The following is an 18,788-nucleotide window of genomic DNA, read 5'->3' as shown; positions in this document are numbered from 1 at the left end:
CTCTGCCACGAAATTTGAAAAGTGGTACGAGGGCTGGAACGGGGTCCACTCAGCCTCGGGAGGTCAACTGAGTAGAGGTGGGTTCGATTCCCACCTCAGCCATCCTGGAAGTGGTTTTCCGTGGTTTCCCACTTCTCCTCCAGGCAAATGCCGGGATGGTACCTAACTTAAGGCCACGGCCGCTTCCTTTCCTCTTCCTTGTCTATCCCTTCCAATCTTCCCATCCCCCCCAAGGCCCCTGTTCAGTATAGCAGGTGAGACCGCCTGGGCGAGGTACTGATCATTCTCCCCAGTTGTATCCCCCGATCCGATGTCTGAAGCTCCAGGACACTGCCCTTGAGGCGGTAGAGGTGGGATCCCTCGCTAAGTCCGAGGGAAAAGCCAACCCTGGACAATAAACAGATTAAGAAAGAAAGAAAGATTTTCACTTTCATGTCCCGTTATTCCATTATGTAACATCACAAATTGTATTGAAAAGGCGGACTTCTACGAGATTATTGGACCTGGAGGTATTTGAGATAGGTCTCCTTACTGACTTGCACCGTATTTTATCAATTAGTGTGGAAGAAAACTTAAATTTAAAACATCAAGCATATGAATATTCGTGAAGCAACGCTCATGTGCACCAGAGCAATCTCTTGAGTTGAAACTTAGGCACTGATGCTTGTTATTCAACCGGGCGAGTTGGCCGTGTGGTTAGGAGTGCGCAGCTGTGAGCTCGCATCCGGGAGATAGTGGGTTCGAACCCCACTGTCGGCAGCCCTGAAGATGGTTTCCCGCGGTTTCCTATTTTCACACCAGGCAAATGCTGGGGCTGTACCTTAATTAAGGCCACGGCCGCTCCCTTCCCATTCCTAGGCCTTTCCTGTCCCATCGTCGCCATAAGACCTATTTGTGTCGGCGCGACGTGAAACAAATAGGAAAAAAAACGCTTGTTATTGAGTACATGTTAATAAAGTTTCTCAAGAAAATTGACTGATCATTTAATGAATATCTTCACCAGTATCATCCCAGAGTGTTCCAAACATTCCTTCTATCCTCTCTCAACAGCTAGACGCTACTGCGGGCGCTCATGGTTTAATTATGATTTTGAGATCCTGAAGCTAATATTAGAACCACTCGTTACCGTAGGAAGTGCGCGGACGAGGAACCACCGTCACATCGCGCAGAGGACTGTATCATTGGCGCTGAGACACGCGGAACGATACATTGGGTGTGCCACAACCCACCAGCTCGCTGTAAGTGGACGGCGCGTCATTGTAGATGGCGCTAGGACCCTCGTTGCTGCACACCGAGTCTTCTGGGGTCCGGGACACCTCACCCTCGGGCATCTCTGCGTCAGACGTGGTGGCGTGGTGTCGTGTCGAACATCGCTGTTGACGATGGTGCAGAGCCTGCGAGGACCAAATATTATTTCATTATATAACAATCGTACATTCCAACACAAAACATAAATTATTAATTTTGTATAGTGAATGAATGATCTTTAAAAAACACTGGTTTTATGAAAACATCATGCGTAGATTACGATTTTTAATAAGAAGGAAACTACACAAAGTTGTAAATTAACATTTTTATTTATGCGAGGATTGATTTAAAAGTAACGGCAACTATTTTTGTATTTCGACAAAATGTGCCAGCGCCGTTAAAGAATCTTAAAGTGTATTAAGGCGCTCATAAAATACTCCATACATCTGTTGTAAGTACTAAGAATTTCACGATTTGAGGGGTATGGACATTTCTTTTTCATTCTTTCACCATCTGTGTATCAGGGACTATTTAACATCAGTTAGGCATCTTAACATCACATAAATTATTACAATTTCACAGTGTTATATGGTCTTTTTCTGATTCAGTGGCATTGAAATAAAAGCTTTATTCCGAAATGCTGTTGGCCTACACCAGGGGCTCTCAAACGCCCAAAATCTCACGCGTGCAAATCGAGGCGCAAGAGCTCCGTGCACTGTGCATCGGTCGTGCTCGGCTTCGCTCGGACCAACGCTTCGTCTCTGGGCTACTCGCTAAGCTCGGCTCTACTCGGCGCAACTCAGCTCGGATTTGGAGTACTACGGAGCAAGTGTGGAACAGGGAGACAGGGGGAGCGAGCAAGACAGGCGTGAGGAAAGAGAGAGTAAGCGCTATTGCTCCAAATCGAGGAGTGGGGGGTCTGCACTCTGGTCAACCAAGCGAATTCGTCTTTTGCACCGTGCACAGTGCATGCACCAAGCGCATGCACCCTGAAAGGCCCTGGCCCACACCATACTACTTTTTCTCCGACCTCCCACGAGATAATGGTGAAGTACGTGTGTTTATGAACAAGGCGACAGACAAGCACGAGAACTACACGCCCGACATCAAGGCGAGTGGCGCATGTCTTTCTGTCTAATGCTTAAACATTTGAAATCCTGTAATATCCCCTAAAGTACTCCTCGGATTTGGAAAGTAACCTCATCACCGAATTTGACGCTAGATTTTTAATTGTTCTATTGGATGAAATTAGTATAGTCTAATTGTTAAAAACAGTTGTTACCGGTATTTACCTTGAATGTAAATTCTAAGCTACAAACTGGAAAACAGAAAGAGCTGGAAAAATTGCTAAATAAACATGAAATCCAAATTCTAGCAGTTTTTTTTTTGCTAGGGGCTTTACGTCGCACCGACACAGATAGGTCTTATGGCGACGATGGGATAGGAAAGGCCTAGGAGTTGGAAGGAAGCGGCCGTGGCCTTAATTAAGGTACAGCCCCAGCATTTGCCTGGTGTGAAAATGGGCCTAGCAGTTTAAGAGACAAGATTTGTGGAAGAGAATGTGACAAACGGAAAGCTATAGAATCTTTAAAGGGAAACCCGCAATCAGAATTATGAAAGGAATGCCACTATTAGGCACCGCCTTTTATGTTCATAAAACAATGGTTGATAATGTATTAGATATCAAATCAAGTTCAGAAAGGTTAACTCTTCTCACACTAGGGTTACAATTAAGTGTAAGAACAGAAAGTACACATTTGTCAACTGTCATGCACAAATAAACGAAGAAAACAAGAAGAATCCTAGTAAAACTGAAGAATTCTGGGATCTACTGGATAATGAAATATCTAAAATCCCAAAATCAAATGTTATCATTCTACTGGGTGATTTTAATGCTCAAATAGGCAGAGAAAATGTCTTCAGAAAAACTGTAGGGGAACATCCAGCACACAAAAGAACCAACACGAATGGTGTAAGGCTTATTAATCTGTGTAAATCCTTCCAACTAAAGTTAATGTCGACCTTCTTCAAGAAACTCCCAAGAAAAGCTAAAATCTGGAGATCTCCAAATCCGGTGTTAGAAGAGTTACAATATGACCATGTAGCAGTTTCTAAAAAGAATATTAAAGAAGTCATGAATGTTAAAGTAATAAGAAGTGGGTATTTTTACTCTGACCACTATCCTTCAAAAATTAAGCTGAATCTGTTACCAACTGATACACAAAAGAAACAAAAAGTACTAATGAAATATAATACAGATAAACTCAACATTTCCCAAAAAGCAATTAAGAATTTTCAGAAAGAAATTAAAATAACTTAACGTGGTAATTGGCAAGAAGTGTCAAAACAAATTAACAATGCAGCAAGAAAGATATTTGGGCCAGCTGAAACAAAAAAAGAAGGTCTGGCGGATTGACATTTGCGAAGAAGCGCTAACAAAAAGAACGAAAACATGGATAATATGGAAATGTTCTAGAAAGAATGAACATTATGAGTTATTTAAACTACAAAGGAAGGAAACAGCAAGAATTATAAGGAGTGTCAAAAGATCCTATGAAAAATCACAGCTACTCGCAATGCAGGATAATTTCGTACAAAATAATTAAAGAAACTTCTATCAAACCTTCAAGAATAATTTGAAGGGCTATCAAGCTCCGAGTATTTGTTTCAGAGATGTAAATGGTAAAACAGGCGTTAAAAATGCAGAAAACTTTGAAATACTGGCAAAACACTTTGAAAACATTCTGAACTTCCCGGAACCAAAAAACAAATTAAATTTTCCAGAGCTTCATGAAAACCTAAAATATGGTTTGCCGCCAACTGTCGAAGAAATTAAAGACGCAATTAAATCTCTAAAATATAATAAAGCTAGTGGGGAAGGTTCCATAACAGCTGAACTTTTGAAATGGTCAGAACCAAAAATCATTGAAGATTTACAAATAATTTTTGAAGAAATTTGGAAAACAGAAAATATACCAGACGGGAAAGTGACTCTAATACACCCATTACATAAGAAGGGTAACAAGCAAGATGTCGATAACTATAGATGTATTTCTCTCCTACCAATTGCTTATAAAGTATTCATAACAATATTACTCAGCAGAGTACAATCTACACTTGACAGTCAGCTGGGTGAATATCAAGCTGGATTTACTAGAAACGGCAGGTCCGGCCCTGAACAGATATTCAACTTGACGTCAGTAATTCGTCACAGACAAATGAACTCAAAAGATATAGTCGTTACATTCATCGATTAAAAATTTTATTTGACTCTGTTGATAGAGAAATCTTAGATAAAACCATACGTGAGTTTGAAGTTAAAACCAAATTGGCAAATATGATCCGCGAAACCCTGACAGACACAGCCTCAAAAGTTTATGGGTGAGATATCGCGACCTTTTACAATAAAAACAAGTGTCAGACAAGGTGATGGCTTATCTCCACTCCTTTTCAACTGTATCTTGGAAAACGTTGTGAGAATTTGGAATGAAAACCTGAAGCACCATATTACGCTGGGGAGAAAGAACAAAGGTGTTGCAATAAATTGCCTAGCATTTGCAGATGATCTTGCCATATTCTCTAAATGCCTGACTAATGCAGCAATACAAGTAAATCTTCTGGAAGAGACAGCCAACACAGTCTCAAAAGTTTATGGGTGAGATATCGCGACCTTTTACAATAAAAACAAAATTCTTGACGAATATAAAAAAAGTTCAAAAATTGCTAGGAACAGATGTTGGTTCAATCGAAAGGGTAAAGCAATTCAAATATTTGGGGGAAACAATCCAAGAAAATGGTTTGAAAAAATCTTCTATAGAGGCAAGGATACACAAAATTAAAAGAGCACATGGTATAACAAAAAGTACATACAACAAAAATGTTTATCTAAAAGTCTTAAAATAAAGCACTACAACACAGTTGTGAAACCAGAATGGTTATATGCCAGTGAATGCTTAGTACTCAATTATAAACTTGAAAAGTTGGAAGTACTAGAAATAAGAATTATACGAAAAATATTAGGACCTCTATAAACCACAGAATTTTTGAAATTAAGAAGTAATAACGAAATTTATCAGAACATAGAAAACGTATCTACAACAGTACGGAAGAGGATACTGCTATTTTTTGGACATATTTACAGAATGGACGACAATAGACTAACCAAAATGATCTTCACGTATCTTTGGAAGAAAAGGTCAACAATCACCTGGATTGAAGAGATCAAAAGAGACTTGGAAAGAAACAATATCCGAGAAGAAGATGTAATGGAAAAAGAAATTTTCAGGAAGAAAGTTTTAAAGATGGAAGGATTCCAAAGGAGGGAGGCAAAGAAAACCGGCACAGGTGGTCTGAAAAAAGAAAAAGAAACATAGTGAATCAATGAAGGAATATTGGAAGAAAAGGAAGGAACAACAACAAAGGATGAAGAATTGATATTGGAACGTGGTCCCTAGTAGGCCCTAACGCAATAATAATAATAATAATAATAATAATAATAATAATAATAATAATAATAATAATAATAATAATAATAATAATAATAATAATAATAATACAAGCTTGCTTAGATCTCACTAATCCACTGGTAAGGAAACCTATTTTTTGCTAGTTGCTTTACGTCGCACCGACACAGATAGGTCTTATGGCGACGAGGGGACAGAATAGGGCTAGGAGTGGGAAGGAAGCGGTCGTGGCCTTAATTCAGGTACAGCCCCAGCATTTGCCTGGCGTGAAAATGGGAAACCACGGAAAACCATTTTCAGGGCTGCCGACAGTGGGGTTCAAACCTACTATCTCCCGAATACTGGATACTGGCCGCACTTAAGCGACTGCAGCTATCGAGCTCGGTGGTAAGGAAACCATCACACCCAATAGTTATACGTTCAACTTACCTTCAGGTACCACATACTTTATAAAATCCTAAAGTGCGAGCATTTTGCCTTAAAAGGAATTATTTTACTGAATGATCAATCTACCACCATGGGTCCCTCTCTTTGATAAGTCATCATCCCCGATGTTGGGAGGATGTAGAGGCATGTATTCACTAATGTGTTTCTTTAATGGTTGATATACGAAGAGGTGTGCATTAATACAAAGATCTAGACCCCAAGCCCGAGGAATTAATCAGACGGAGTTGAAATCGCCGGCCGGGATCGAAAACGGGATCTTTTGATCCGAAGGTGACTACGGTAACCATTATCTCATTCACTACTACTACTACTACTACTACTACTACTACTACTGTATCACGTTTGTTATCCAAATAGCGTATGTGACGAATTCATTCGCATAATATTCTTCCTATATCTCTTCTTTGACACTGTGCATTCGGTCCACTTTTTAAGACCGGATTCCTTTCATTACGCCAACTCTTTGTGGTGGAATGTATTATTATTTTTTTTTTGCTAGGGGCTTTACGTCGCGCTGACACAGATAGGTCTTATGGCGACGATGGGATAGGAAAGGGCTAGGAGTTGGAAGGAAGCGGCCGTGGCCTTAATTAAGGTACAGTCCCAGCATTTGCCTGGTGTGAAAATGGGAAACCACGGAAAACCATTTTCAGGGCTGCCGATAGTGGGATTCGAACCTACTATCTCCCGGATGCAAGTTCACAGCCGCGCGCCTCTACGCGCACGGCCAACTCGCCCAGTGTGTATTATTTGTTCTTTGGTGAGTAGCGCGGTGTGTGTATATATAAAGAGGAGTATATTGGGACGAAGGGAAACATGCTTTCTGTCATTCCCAGTTAACATTTGGTAAAATGAGACCACCCGCCACAACCACGTTCCTTTTCGTATCGTTTTCCACTGATTATCTTATGAAATAATTGCCGCATCAGCGTCAGGTGTGTACACGCCGTAAAACATCAAGTTGCCTATCACCCCCAAGATAACCTGTCTTTCATCCTTAACTATTACATGGCTTACAAATTATTCTCTCATCAGTATGAATATTACCTCTCCTTTCGATTCCATCCTGTCTCTACGCTAAACACTGCATTTCCGAAGAGCAGCAGAGGTTTACAATTACAGTAATATAAACCTGGCTACCTTTCAAAGTTTAAAACTGCGCTGCATATGAATACTGCAGTAATTTACTCTACTAGTGGATTGCATTTTGGAGTAAAGGCTGATCGATCAACAGTGCTGAATGCATATCCGTCTTCTCCGGCAATAGATGTATAAGAAAATACGGAACCTAAACCACGACATATTACTCATGAGCAAATAAGCCTGGGAGAGCATGAATCCATTCTTTGTTCATTATGTTATCAAAGAGAAGACTTTCTGAATTTAAGAGGATTTAAAATAACGGTTAAATAGCAAAATTGGCGAAATTTGATGGGAATTACAGACAAAATTTATGTAATATTATGGTAGGTTCTTCATTAAAAATATTACTTTAAGGAACTTGGTACATCCAGGTGACGGTCTATAACTTGGTGTAATATGAGAGAATTTCACTATTGTGCATGAATTCGAAAAATTTCAATATTATAACATTTCAAAATACTTTTTAAAATCAACTTGAATCTTCACTCACCTTCTCCCTACTTCCTTTCTTCTGCAGCAGAAAGAATGGCAAAGAAACGTTAGTAATGGAACAATAATATCACAAGGAAGAAAATAATGTCCAAAGGTATCGTTTTGTAAACAGTTCTAGAATTAATAATATACTTCCATTAATACCTAATCCAAGGTAAATTTGAAGGAAGTTATGACCTATTAGAGGGATATTTGAGATATCATTTCTTTGGGAAAAGTTATCAGGACATTTTCCAATTTGAGTGATAATTATCGAGAAATAAATAGTGAATTTATCTTAGACATGCATATTGCAAACAAACAAACAAACAAACAAACAAACAAACAAACAAACAAACAAACAAACAAACAAACAAACAAACAAACAAACAAAAAAACCCATGGCAATGAAACCCTGATTGGTCTTCACCTACCAAGTGGCCAATGCTCAACCCGAAGGCCTACAGCCAGCGTGACGAATCCTCTCGGGCGTTATTTTTGGCTTTCTAGACCGGAGCCACAATTTCACCGAAGGATAGCTCCGAGTGAGCTTCGCACCAGGCCTCAAATCCAGACAAATATCCCTGATCTGGCCGAAAATCGAACTTAGGGGTCTCTGGATAAGAGGCAGGCTTGCTATCACTAGACCGCAGGACTGTCGACAAACCCTCCTATTATTAGTATATATACACAGAATGTCAATAGATACATTATTTAATTCATAGAATGTTCTTTACTTTTTAGTTATTATGACAAGTAGGCTACATTTGAACCAACTCTTTCGTAATATGAAGTATAAAATGAAGATATATATATTCATCTTTTCTTTGTCGCTATCGCCATCCCTCAAACAAATTTGCTGATGTTTTTCTGAAGGAAAGTATATCTCTGGTCTGGTCATGATAGGTCCAGACTTGTTTCAATCTCACCTTACATGTTAGATCTAGAATCGTAGTCACCAACTTGTGGATCCCTACGAATCCAGTTTCACATTCCATACCAGTCGAAGATATGAATGCAAACTGAAATTTTAATAAATTATAGCTGTGTTCTCTCTACCATTTTTACTGATTATAAGAAACGCAGTCACTAAGGTAAATAACTATTTTATTCTGGTTTACGATGTCATTTTTCGACATTTAGTACTAAAGTTGTGTACGTTTCATGGTTCAGCACACACTTCTGAATCTACATATAAACAAATTTAACTTTATAAAGAACAAATTTAGGTCACGATTAGGTAACAAACACTTAGACGATTTTCTTCAATTAGCATAGATTAATTTAGATGCAGGATTCAGACAAATTGTTACATTAAAATAACGTCACTTGTCACTCTCAGTGAATTGAGGGGCTGATAGTTCGTGATGTGGAAGACTTCTGTTTACGTCGATCGTTGACAAGGAAACTGTCGTTTTTCAGCAGCAATCTCCACAGAAGCCGCCGCCCAGTTTATGAATTACCAGGATCTACCAAGAACAGCGCTCGGCTGGCGGATGCTCAGGGTCTCTCTTATAAAGCCAGACTGAAGACACGGTGTTTTTACTGTGCGCTACGGTAACTGCAGTATGGGAGGCGCGCGCAAGCAGCCAGCACGTGTCCGACCTGGCAAGCATCAGTCGCCAGTCTGAATCTCAGCTGTTAACATGGTGAGAGAGTAATCATTGCAACACCGTATTTTCGTTTGCAAATTTCTGGTTTCATCTTAATGGTCGTGTGAAAAGTCATAGCTCTCGCTACTGGTGAGCAGAAAATCATAAAGGTGCTTATGAAGTCCCTCATTACGATAGGAAGATTGTGTTCGGTGTGCCGTTAGTGCAAGATTAATAATTGGGTCTATTTTCTCGATACAACAGTAAATGCAGAGCGGTAGTGTAACGGTTCAAATCCCGTTACAAGATGATATCTGTATTATTATTATTATTATTATTATTATTATTATTATTATTATTATTATTATTATTATTATTATTTTGCTAAAGGCTTTACGTCGCACCGACACAGATAGGTCCTATGGCGACGATGGGATAGGAAAGGCCTAGGAGTTGGAAGGAAGCGGCCGTGGCCTTAATTAAGGTACAGCCCCAGCATTTTCCTGATGTGAAAATGGGAAACCACGGAAAACCATCTTCAGGGCTGCCGATAGTGGGATTCGAACCTATTATCTCCCGGATGCAAGCTCACAGCCGCGCGCCTGTACGCGCACGGCCAACTCGCCCAGTGTTTATTATTATTATTATTATTATTATTATTATTATTATTATTATTATTATTATTATTATTATTATTATTATTATTATTGTTCAATTCAATTCTGTAATGATTATCGCTTGCTTGATTGTAGTTAATTTGTTACGTATGAATATATACGTATGTGTTGATTAACACTAAAGTTATGTACAGTAAGAGTTGCTATATGATATCAGATGAGGTTGTATTGTGTGAAATAACTTGTGACATTGCAACATTGTGCAATACTGGTAGCGTAACTGCCGAGTCATCGCTCTTTCATTGTGTGCCTTTAGCGATGAGCTCATTTTTTGGAAACACCTACTGCCGCCCCAGGTAATTTCACCATAGTATGTAACATTTGTAGCCGGGTGGAAGTAATATTATAGTTATTTCTGGAGATTGCGCAGATGTGTCAGCTAAAGGCTATAAATACTAGGATCAGCGTCTTATAGCTTCAGTCAAATGAATGGAGAGGCCTCAGTCGGTCAGTTAGTTGGAGTCATTGGGAGAGTGAGGCCACAGTTGGTCGGTCAGTCATATGGACGGAGAAACTTGCCATGAAGTCGTATGGAAGGAGAGACTTGCCATGAAGTCATATGGATGGAGACACTTGCCAAGGAGTGTTGTACTGAGATGGTAGTAGTCAGACCGGGAGATGGAGAAGCAGAGGTCACATGGATACTTAGTCGCCAGTCACTATATGGATTAAATGTTCGGAGTGTGAATCTAATTTCAAGCCATGCAATATCTCTTCTGTGAACCAAAAAGGATATCACCAAATTAGGCTTGAGATACCTACAGCAGACACCAACTCTAAGGAATACGTCGTAATTACACTCAAAGTGTTGAAGGTACAGTCAAGTGAACAGTGAGGGATAAATTTCTTGTACAATTTTTAAATGCCCGGTCAAGAGGATTTCAAATTTAATGCCTAGTTTCTTTCAATTGTAATGTAATACTTTTATATTCTTATGTGTTTTATCGTAGCCAGTCTATTTTTATAGAAATAATTTAAAGGATATATTTTGTTCTATCAAATTAATTTATCGTTTTATTTCAATGGTAGAATTACATAACCTCAAATTTAATGGGGAAATAGAACGCCAATATCCTTTTCCTAGAACCCGTATGGTATGTTGTCAAAAGTAAGATTATTACACCACACCCTAGATATATTCAAGACTCTCATTCTCTTATTGCTGCATTGAGTTGTAGCTGACGCCCATCAAATATTGAATGTGTAAGTAATCAGGTAAGAACTAAGTGTTGAGAACTTCCTAACTGTCTGACTGAATTTTGAAACTTATATAAAACTCTGCATTTAATTGAAAATCTGAATATCTGCATTTATAATGGAAATTATGAAAATTAACATTCATTAAATAAAATACACACTCGTCGAACCCTGTACTCACACTTACTTGTTACCTGCTTATTTACACATACGTTATTTGAAGGGCGCCAGCTGTCACTCAGTACAGCAATAATACAATGAGACTCTTGACCATCTCTAGGGTGTGGGCTAATGAGCTTACTTTTGACAACATACCATATAAGTTCTGGGGAAAGGAGATTGGCGTTCGGTTTCCCCATTAATTTTGAGGTTAAGATATTTTACTGTCAATGAAATGAAACTCTGAATTCGTTTGATAGAACAATATATATTCTTTAAATAATATATCAAAAAAATAGTGAGTCTTGTTGCGATAAAACAGATGAGAATATGATATTATGACATTGCAACTGACAGAAACTAGGCATGAATTTGAATTCTTCTTGACCGGACATTTAACAATTTATACGAAATATTTCCCTCACTGATTCACTTGACTGTACCTTTAACACTTTGAGTGTAATTACGACGTAATCCATTGCTCTGGTGTTTACTGTAGATGTCACGCCTAACGTGGTGATACATCCTTGAGACTGCTTCTTCTCCATATCATCTGACTTCTTTGTAAGTCAATATGGTATGACCTCTTGGTAGGTCCAGGGTTGCCCTCTCTGACTTCTTGGTAAGCCTTGCGTCCGCGTCTTCCACTAAGTGACGGACCAATCATTTGGTCTCACTCTCTCAATGACCAATAATGGCCCACTGAGTCTTCTCCATCTCTCGTTCACACTGGTTGGCTGACCACTTAAGGCCTCTTGATCTAGTAGACTACTTCACTGTACTGCATCCGTATAAGTAATGACTGACGCTACAATGTGCACCCACCTTATATAGACTTTGGTTGACACAGCTACGTAATCTCCAAAAATAACAATGACATACTCCCACCTACGCGACAGATATTACATACAGTGGTGAAATAGCCCCGCGGCTATGACACCGTGCGCGCATATTCTAAATAAATACAATGACGTAGCCATGGCGCGGCGATGACTTGGCAGAATCGCCATATCTTGCACAAGGTACCAACGTCACGTCCCATCTCTGATATATACAACAATTCTCACTGTACAGGTATTGAGTGTTATACTACACATACGTATATATGTATACATCTAAGTGCAATCTTGCAAGCAACAGGCAATTGCAAAATTGAATAAAACGGATAATTACAATAATAGTACAATATCACAGATAACATAATAATAATACTGACATAATAATAATAATAATAATAATAATAATAATAATAATAATAATAATAATAATAATAATAAAATACAGATAAAATCATACAATAATAAAAATACAGATATCATCTTGTAACGGGATTTGAACCGTTACAGTGTGAGTACCGTAAAAGGTCTGACGATTGAGTATTTGATTTAATGAATATTATATTCATATTTTACATTTTAATGTTATTTGATATTACTTTGAAAGTGAGTAAGAAAGCCACAATATGGCACCCAACGTATGGCTCGAATACAAGTTCTGAATGACAGCATATCCCAAGTTGATTTTGGGAGGAGTATGCACATCTAAGCCAACGGAATTATAACCGATAATTGCCAGGAGTGGGTTTTGGCGGCATGTCAAGGGATTTGAAGAGGGAAATTAATCTGAGGTCGCGTACTAGTGAACCAAGGATGGACAAGGAAGACAATAACAAGTCATGTGACGACGAGGTTGTTGCTTCTATGAACATCCAAGGTGAGGTTGAGAGTAGGGAGCAGGTGAATACGATGGAAGGTTCTGTGGTAATTCAGGAAAGTGCAGAAGCTGAGAAGCACACTGAAGCTCAATAAGTCCCAGGGGGTATGAGCCAAGATCAATTTTCTTCGCTGATGGCCAGAATAACCGAGCTCTTCGAAAATAGTAGGAAAGAAATTGATGCTAGTAATGAAAATAAGAAACAAATGTAACAAGTAATTAGTAGTATCAAAATAGGAATAAACAGATGGAAGAATTAATTATCAGTAATAATGAAAATTTTAATGTGGCCATTAGTACAATAGATACTAAGATATTAGAAATAAATGATCAAATATCTAAGCCAGAAAATAAGTCAAATAGAGTGAATGTTGAAATTGGATATGGAATGGAGTTGAGTCGGAGCAATCTTCATACTCAGACCGAGCAAGTAAAGGGAACATGTATAGAGGACAGTAACAAGATAGTACCGTTATGTAATAAAATTTCTAGTAACCGGGAAGAAATTCATGAGGTGGTCGAGAAAAGATTGGACAAGATTTACAATGGGGTTGGGGAAGATACGAGGGAACAGATTAATAGAAATGAACAAATTGAAAGCAAGCTTGGGCGGGCCATTGAACTACGGAACGAACAGGAAACGCTGTCACAGGAGGCGAGAGAGAGAGAGAGGAAGAATTACGCGAAGAATTGAGAGTAGTGAAGGAGAGTGCTGAGAAAGTGTCGGAGGAAGAAAGTTTGAATTGCCAGAGTGTGCAATGGCAAGAATTTAGAGGTCAGACGGCGGGAGAAGTGGCAGTGGCGAGTGTTTTGTTCAGTAGGGAACGTGATTTACCTAGGTTTTCTGGAAAACAGTTCAATCCTATGGAATTTGTAAAACTAGTTGAAAAAAAGATTTGCAATTAAGTTGAGGAATTATATTATTGAATCGGAACATGTGTTGGAAATCTTGCTGAATGGTTTTATTGGTGAAAGTAAAATATGGTTTCGAGTGTACTGGAATTATATGTCAGAGTTAGGAGAATTTAAAGAGAAGGTCATTGACAGGCTTTGGGAGGAATGTGTACAGGGTCGCGAGAGAGAGCGTATATGTCTAGTGAAAGTAGGACAGTAGAGAGAGGGGGGGAAATGTTAGCCAAGTATCAGAGGAGAGGTAGTAATCATGATCAGCAGAGGATTAATAGTTATGTCGATGGTGATAGGAGTCAGCAGAGTTACCAAAGACAATCCGAAAATGGGACTCGTATCGATTTGAGAAATCAGAGAGATTATGATAGGCCGAATAAGAAGGTTATTCAGGAGTCGTTATCAAGCCATAGTATTTCAAACTCACAGGGAATCGGATAAAGTAAGTTAAGTGGACAGGCCGAGGTAGAAGTTGAGCAGGTGAGTAGTATAAGTAGTTATGTAGTGAAAGTAGATTTAAGAGTATAAGTGTGATTGTGACCTAAGTAATGTTAAGTGAGATTTTAAGTAATGACGTAGTCATAGTTAATGAAGTGATTAATGGTAGTAGTAAGTTAGACAGAAGAAGTGATTTGTTAAGTGATGTAAGTACTTATAATACTAAGGATATAATTAGTGAGGTAGTAGCTCCGACGATAGAAATTATGATATGGAGAAGGAAAGAGAAGATACTATTAGATATTATAACAACCGTTGGTAATAAGTCAAGGAGAGTCATAAAGACGATAGCGGTACCAATCACAATTGAAGATAGATGTAATTTTCAGCCATGTCTTGTTGTCCCAAATCTTGTGTATTCAGTTATTTTAGGAGGTAACTGGCTTACTAATCATGGGGGTAGAATTGACTTTGATTTAGGGTAGTGTTTGTTTGTCCTGTGAGACAACTAGTAAAGAAGTACGTGTAAATTATGATGGGTCTGAGGTAAGTGTTGGTAGCGTGTGTTCTATTAAAGATATTAGAGAGGTGAGTGAAAATGTTCCTAGTGAGAGGAAATGTTTTGATGCGTGTCACGTGTCTATATGACAGGATCCGACGGATAGTATGTATGAGGCAGTGGCGAAAGGTAATTTGAGTGAATTACAGGAGGAGCAATTATGTTCGATGTTAGGTGAGTATTGAGCTGTATTCAGTGATAAGCCAGGAAGAACACGTATATGAACACAAATTTGTTGTACATGACCATTCACCATTTGTGGGAGGTAAGTACCCCATTCAACTTAAATATGCTAGTGCCGTCGTAGAACAAATAAATATTATGCTGAATCACGGAATAATTGAACCATCTTGTGGCCATAGTATTGATCCTTTAATTGTTGATTCGAAGAAGGAGGGATTTATTGAGATATGTAAGTTAATAAGGACAAAACTGATTCAGTTTGGGCGACAAAGTGCTACTCAAATTTCCATTTTCATCATCTGCAGAGGCGGGAAATTTTTCTAAATTCTTTCTTTTGTATCAGGGATATTTCACGATTGTGGACGGTATCGGGAAGTGTGCATATTCTTTAAAAGCTCAGGAGGGGAATATTGTCGGTAGTTATAACAGTAGAAATCTAAAGAAGTACGTCACGTGAGATTTGTTGAGATAATAATAAGATGATTAATTTTTGTAAGAAAGTGGCAAAATAAAACTAACATTTGTGAATTGCGTGTGGACCAAGTGTCGTATTGGTGCATTGAACTCCAGTACAAGGAAAAATAAGTGCTATATTGACATGAATTGTATGAAAAGGAGAGAACGGGACATTGAACAGTTATCTATGATGACAATGTGCTAGAAGAGTTCTCATATAAGTGATATTTCATAAAATGTTTTGATATGTTAAAAAAGGAATATTGTAAATTCATTTAAAATTATTTGTATGTGTTAATTCCAGTGCTATATTGTTGTGTAGTGCAGGATAAGGAGAGAACAGGACACTTAAGGCGTTATCTATGATGACACTGTGCAAGAATAGTTCTCATATCTGTGATATTTTATGAAATGTATTGATATGTTGTAAAAAAATAATAATTGTTGTATACTCATTTGAAGTGTTTATATGTGTCAACGGTCAACGTTAGTGTTATATATATATATCTCATCTTGTTCATAAGTCAATCGATTCTTTGTTCTTCGATTTATTTATGAGGGAGGCGAATTGTACCGGTTCAAATCCCGTTACAAGTAGATATCTGTATTATTATTATTTATTATTATTATTTTATCTGTGATATTATTATTATTATTATTATTATTAGTGTATCTGTATTATTATTATTATTTATCTGTGTTATTATTATTATTATTATTATTATTATTATTATTATTATTATTATTATTATTATTATTATTATCATTGTCCAATTCAATTCTGTAATGATTATCGCTTGCTTCATTTTAGTAAATTTGTTATACATGTAGTCTATATATACGTGTGTGTAGATTAACACTAAAGACATGTACAGTAAGAGTTGCTGTATGATATCAGATGAGGTTGTATTGTGTGAAATAAATTGTGACATTGCAACATTGTGCAACACTGCTAGCGTAACTGCCGAGTCATCGCTCTGTCATGGTGTGCATTTAGCGATGTGCTCATTTTCTGGAAACACCTACTGCCGCCCCAAGCAGTTTCACCATAGTATGTAACATTTAGAGCCGGGTGGAAGTAATATTATAGTTATTTCTGGAGATTGCGTAGGTGTGTCAGCTAAAGGCTACAAACACTAGGACCAGCATCTTATAGCTTCGGTGAAATGGATGGAGAGGCCTCAGTCCGTCAGTTAGTTGGAGTCATTGGGAGTGTGAGGCCACAGTTGGTCGGTCAGTCATATGGGCGGAGAAACTCGCTGTGGAGTCATGTGGAAGGAGAGACTTGCCATGAAGTCATATGGATGGAGACACTTGCCAAGGAGTGTTGTACTGAGATGGTAGTAGTCAGACCGGGAGATGGAGAAGCAGAGGTCACATGGATACTTAGTCGCCAGTCACTATACGGATTAAATGTTCGGAGTGTTAATCTAATTTCAAGCCATGCAATATCTCTTCAGTGAATCAAAAAGGATACATCACCAAATTAGGCTTGAGATACCTACAGCAGACACCAACTCTAAGGAATACGTTGTAATTACACTCAAAGTGTTGAAGGTACAGTCAAGTGAACAGTGAGGGATAAATTTCTTGTACAATTTTTAAATGTCCGGTCACGAGGATTTCAAATTTAATGCCTAGTTTCTTTCAGTTGTAATGGAATACTTTTATATTCTCATGTGTTTTATCGCAGCCAGTCTTACTATTTTATTTTCATATTTTCCATTTTAATGCTATTTGATATTATTTTTAAAGTGAGTAAGAAAGCCACAGTACCAAAATGACATTTTGGGGCCGTTCTTCCATCAGTTAACGGATGAAGAAATATCGCCTGGGTGGTTTCAACAAGATTTATCTCCTGCTCATTCAGCAGATTTCTTTCTTATAATCTGGAAGTGTTTGCAGACCGAGTGATCAGTGCTGGTCTAGTTCACTCTCGTTCTCCAGATCTAACAGCGTACGATTTTTACTTGTAGAGTAAACTGAAAGGAAAAGTGTATCGAAGAAATCCTCACACATTGGAGTGACTGAAAGTAAACATTGCAAATTAAATCAGAAACATTACAGTGGCAGAACTCACTCGCGTTAGGCAGAATGTGGTTACCAGATACAATGCCGGTATAACCCAGGAAGGACGAAAATTCCAGCTTCTTTTATAAGGTAAGATTTCATATAAGATTGTATACACGCTTAAAGCAGGGCGGCCACACGCGACTTACGTTCGGCTGAGGCAGCTGTCGTGGCGCAGAGTATAAACACCGTGCGTTCGGCATGACTTTATATGGGAGACCCTGTACTTCAACACCTAAATATCTAATTTCCTGTAAAACCATTAGAAAAACAAAGAAAAACCATATTACTTTTCTTGTAGAAAACTGAACTTTAAGTAAACGTGCTGGGCTTTATTTTGTCATAAGATTAATTAATGAAAAATCGAAATAGGCCTGTGTTTGAACGGAATATCTGAGATATACTAAATATAAACTGCAGCTCAATTTGCCCAGTAGTTTCGGCGTGATTGATCGAGAAAGAAATTGACACCCTCTCATTTTATGATACGTAATCTCTTGCAAATAATCTGCCTTAATTCGTAGACTTTTACGACAACAAATGACATAATAATAATAATAATAATAATAATCTGTGTATATTAGGTCGCGTATTCTTAATAATCTGCTGACGCGTTTCGATCCTGCGATCAGAATCCTCTTTAGAGCAATAACAAGGAATGTGTTGACAACTGTCACTCCATAGTAACCAGACTCAGGATAGAGAGATACTCTTAGAAATATAGTTCATTCTCGGGCCTCCAGAGTCAAGAAGAAAGATGTTGACGAGGGTAGCCATGCTTTACTCGGTACACAGCCGTCACCTCTGTTTAGCAAGTTCTATCACCTCACGAATGATTCTACGTTTCTCTTTATAAATGATAGAACTTGCATCTGAAATGGATTTGATGGTTATTATAGACGGCATGTTCTGCAACAGCAGACTTCTCTGGCTGGCAAAGACGTAAGTGCCTGCGATGTTTTTCAACCCTCGTTGCTACCTTCATGCACGTTTGGTCAACATAAACTGATCCACAAGAGCAAGGAATCATTTCAGTACAGTTTAAACCAATAGGATCTTTGACAGA

General features: G+C 38.3%; 1 protein-coding gene across 1 annotated transcript in view; it reads right to left on the bottom strand.

Moving 5' to 3' along the window:
• Positions 1-217: 217 nt before the first annotated feature.
• The window catches only part of smog (G-protein coupled receptor 158 smog), a 414,899-nt gene continuing 396,328 nt past the window's right edge, over positions 218-18,788 (bottom strand). The window contains exons 11-12 of the mRNA XM_068228547.1: positions 7,792-7,812; positions 218-1,394 (exon numbers count right to left, since the gene is read on the bottom strand). Of these exons, the coding sequence (XP_068084648.1) occupies positions 1,179-1,394; positions 7,792-7,812 (237 nt within the window). The 3' untranslated portion in view covers positions 218-1,178. The remainder of the gene's footprint in view (positions 1,395-7,791; positions 7,813-18,788) is intronic.

Source organism: Anabrus simplex, chromosome 7, assembly GCF_040414725.1.
Source record: "Anabrus simplex isolate iqAnaSimp1 chromosome 7, ASM4041472v1, whole genome shotgun sequence".
In the NCBI taxonomy this organism is placed as follows: Eukaryota; Metazoa; Arthropoda; class Insecta; order Orthoptera; family Tettigoniidae; genus Anabrus; species Anabrus simplex.
Note: the sequence above shows the minus strand (reverse complement) of the source record. Positions and strands in the feature narration are given on the sequence as shown.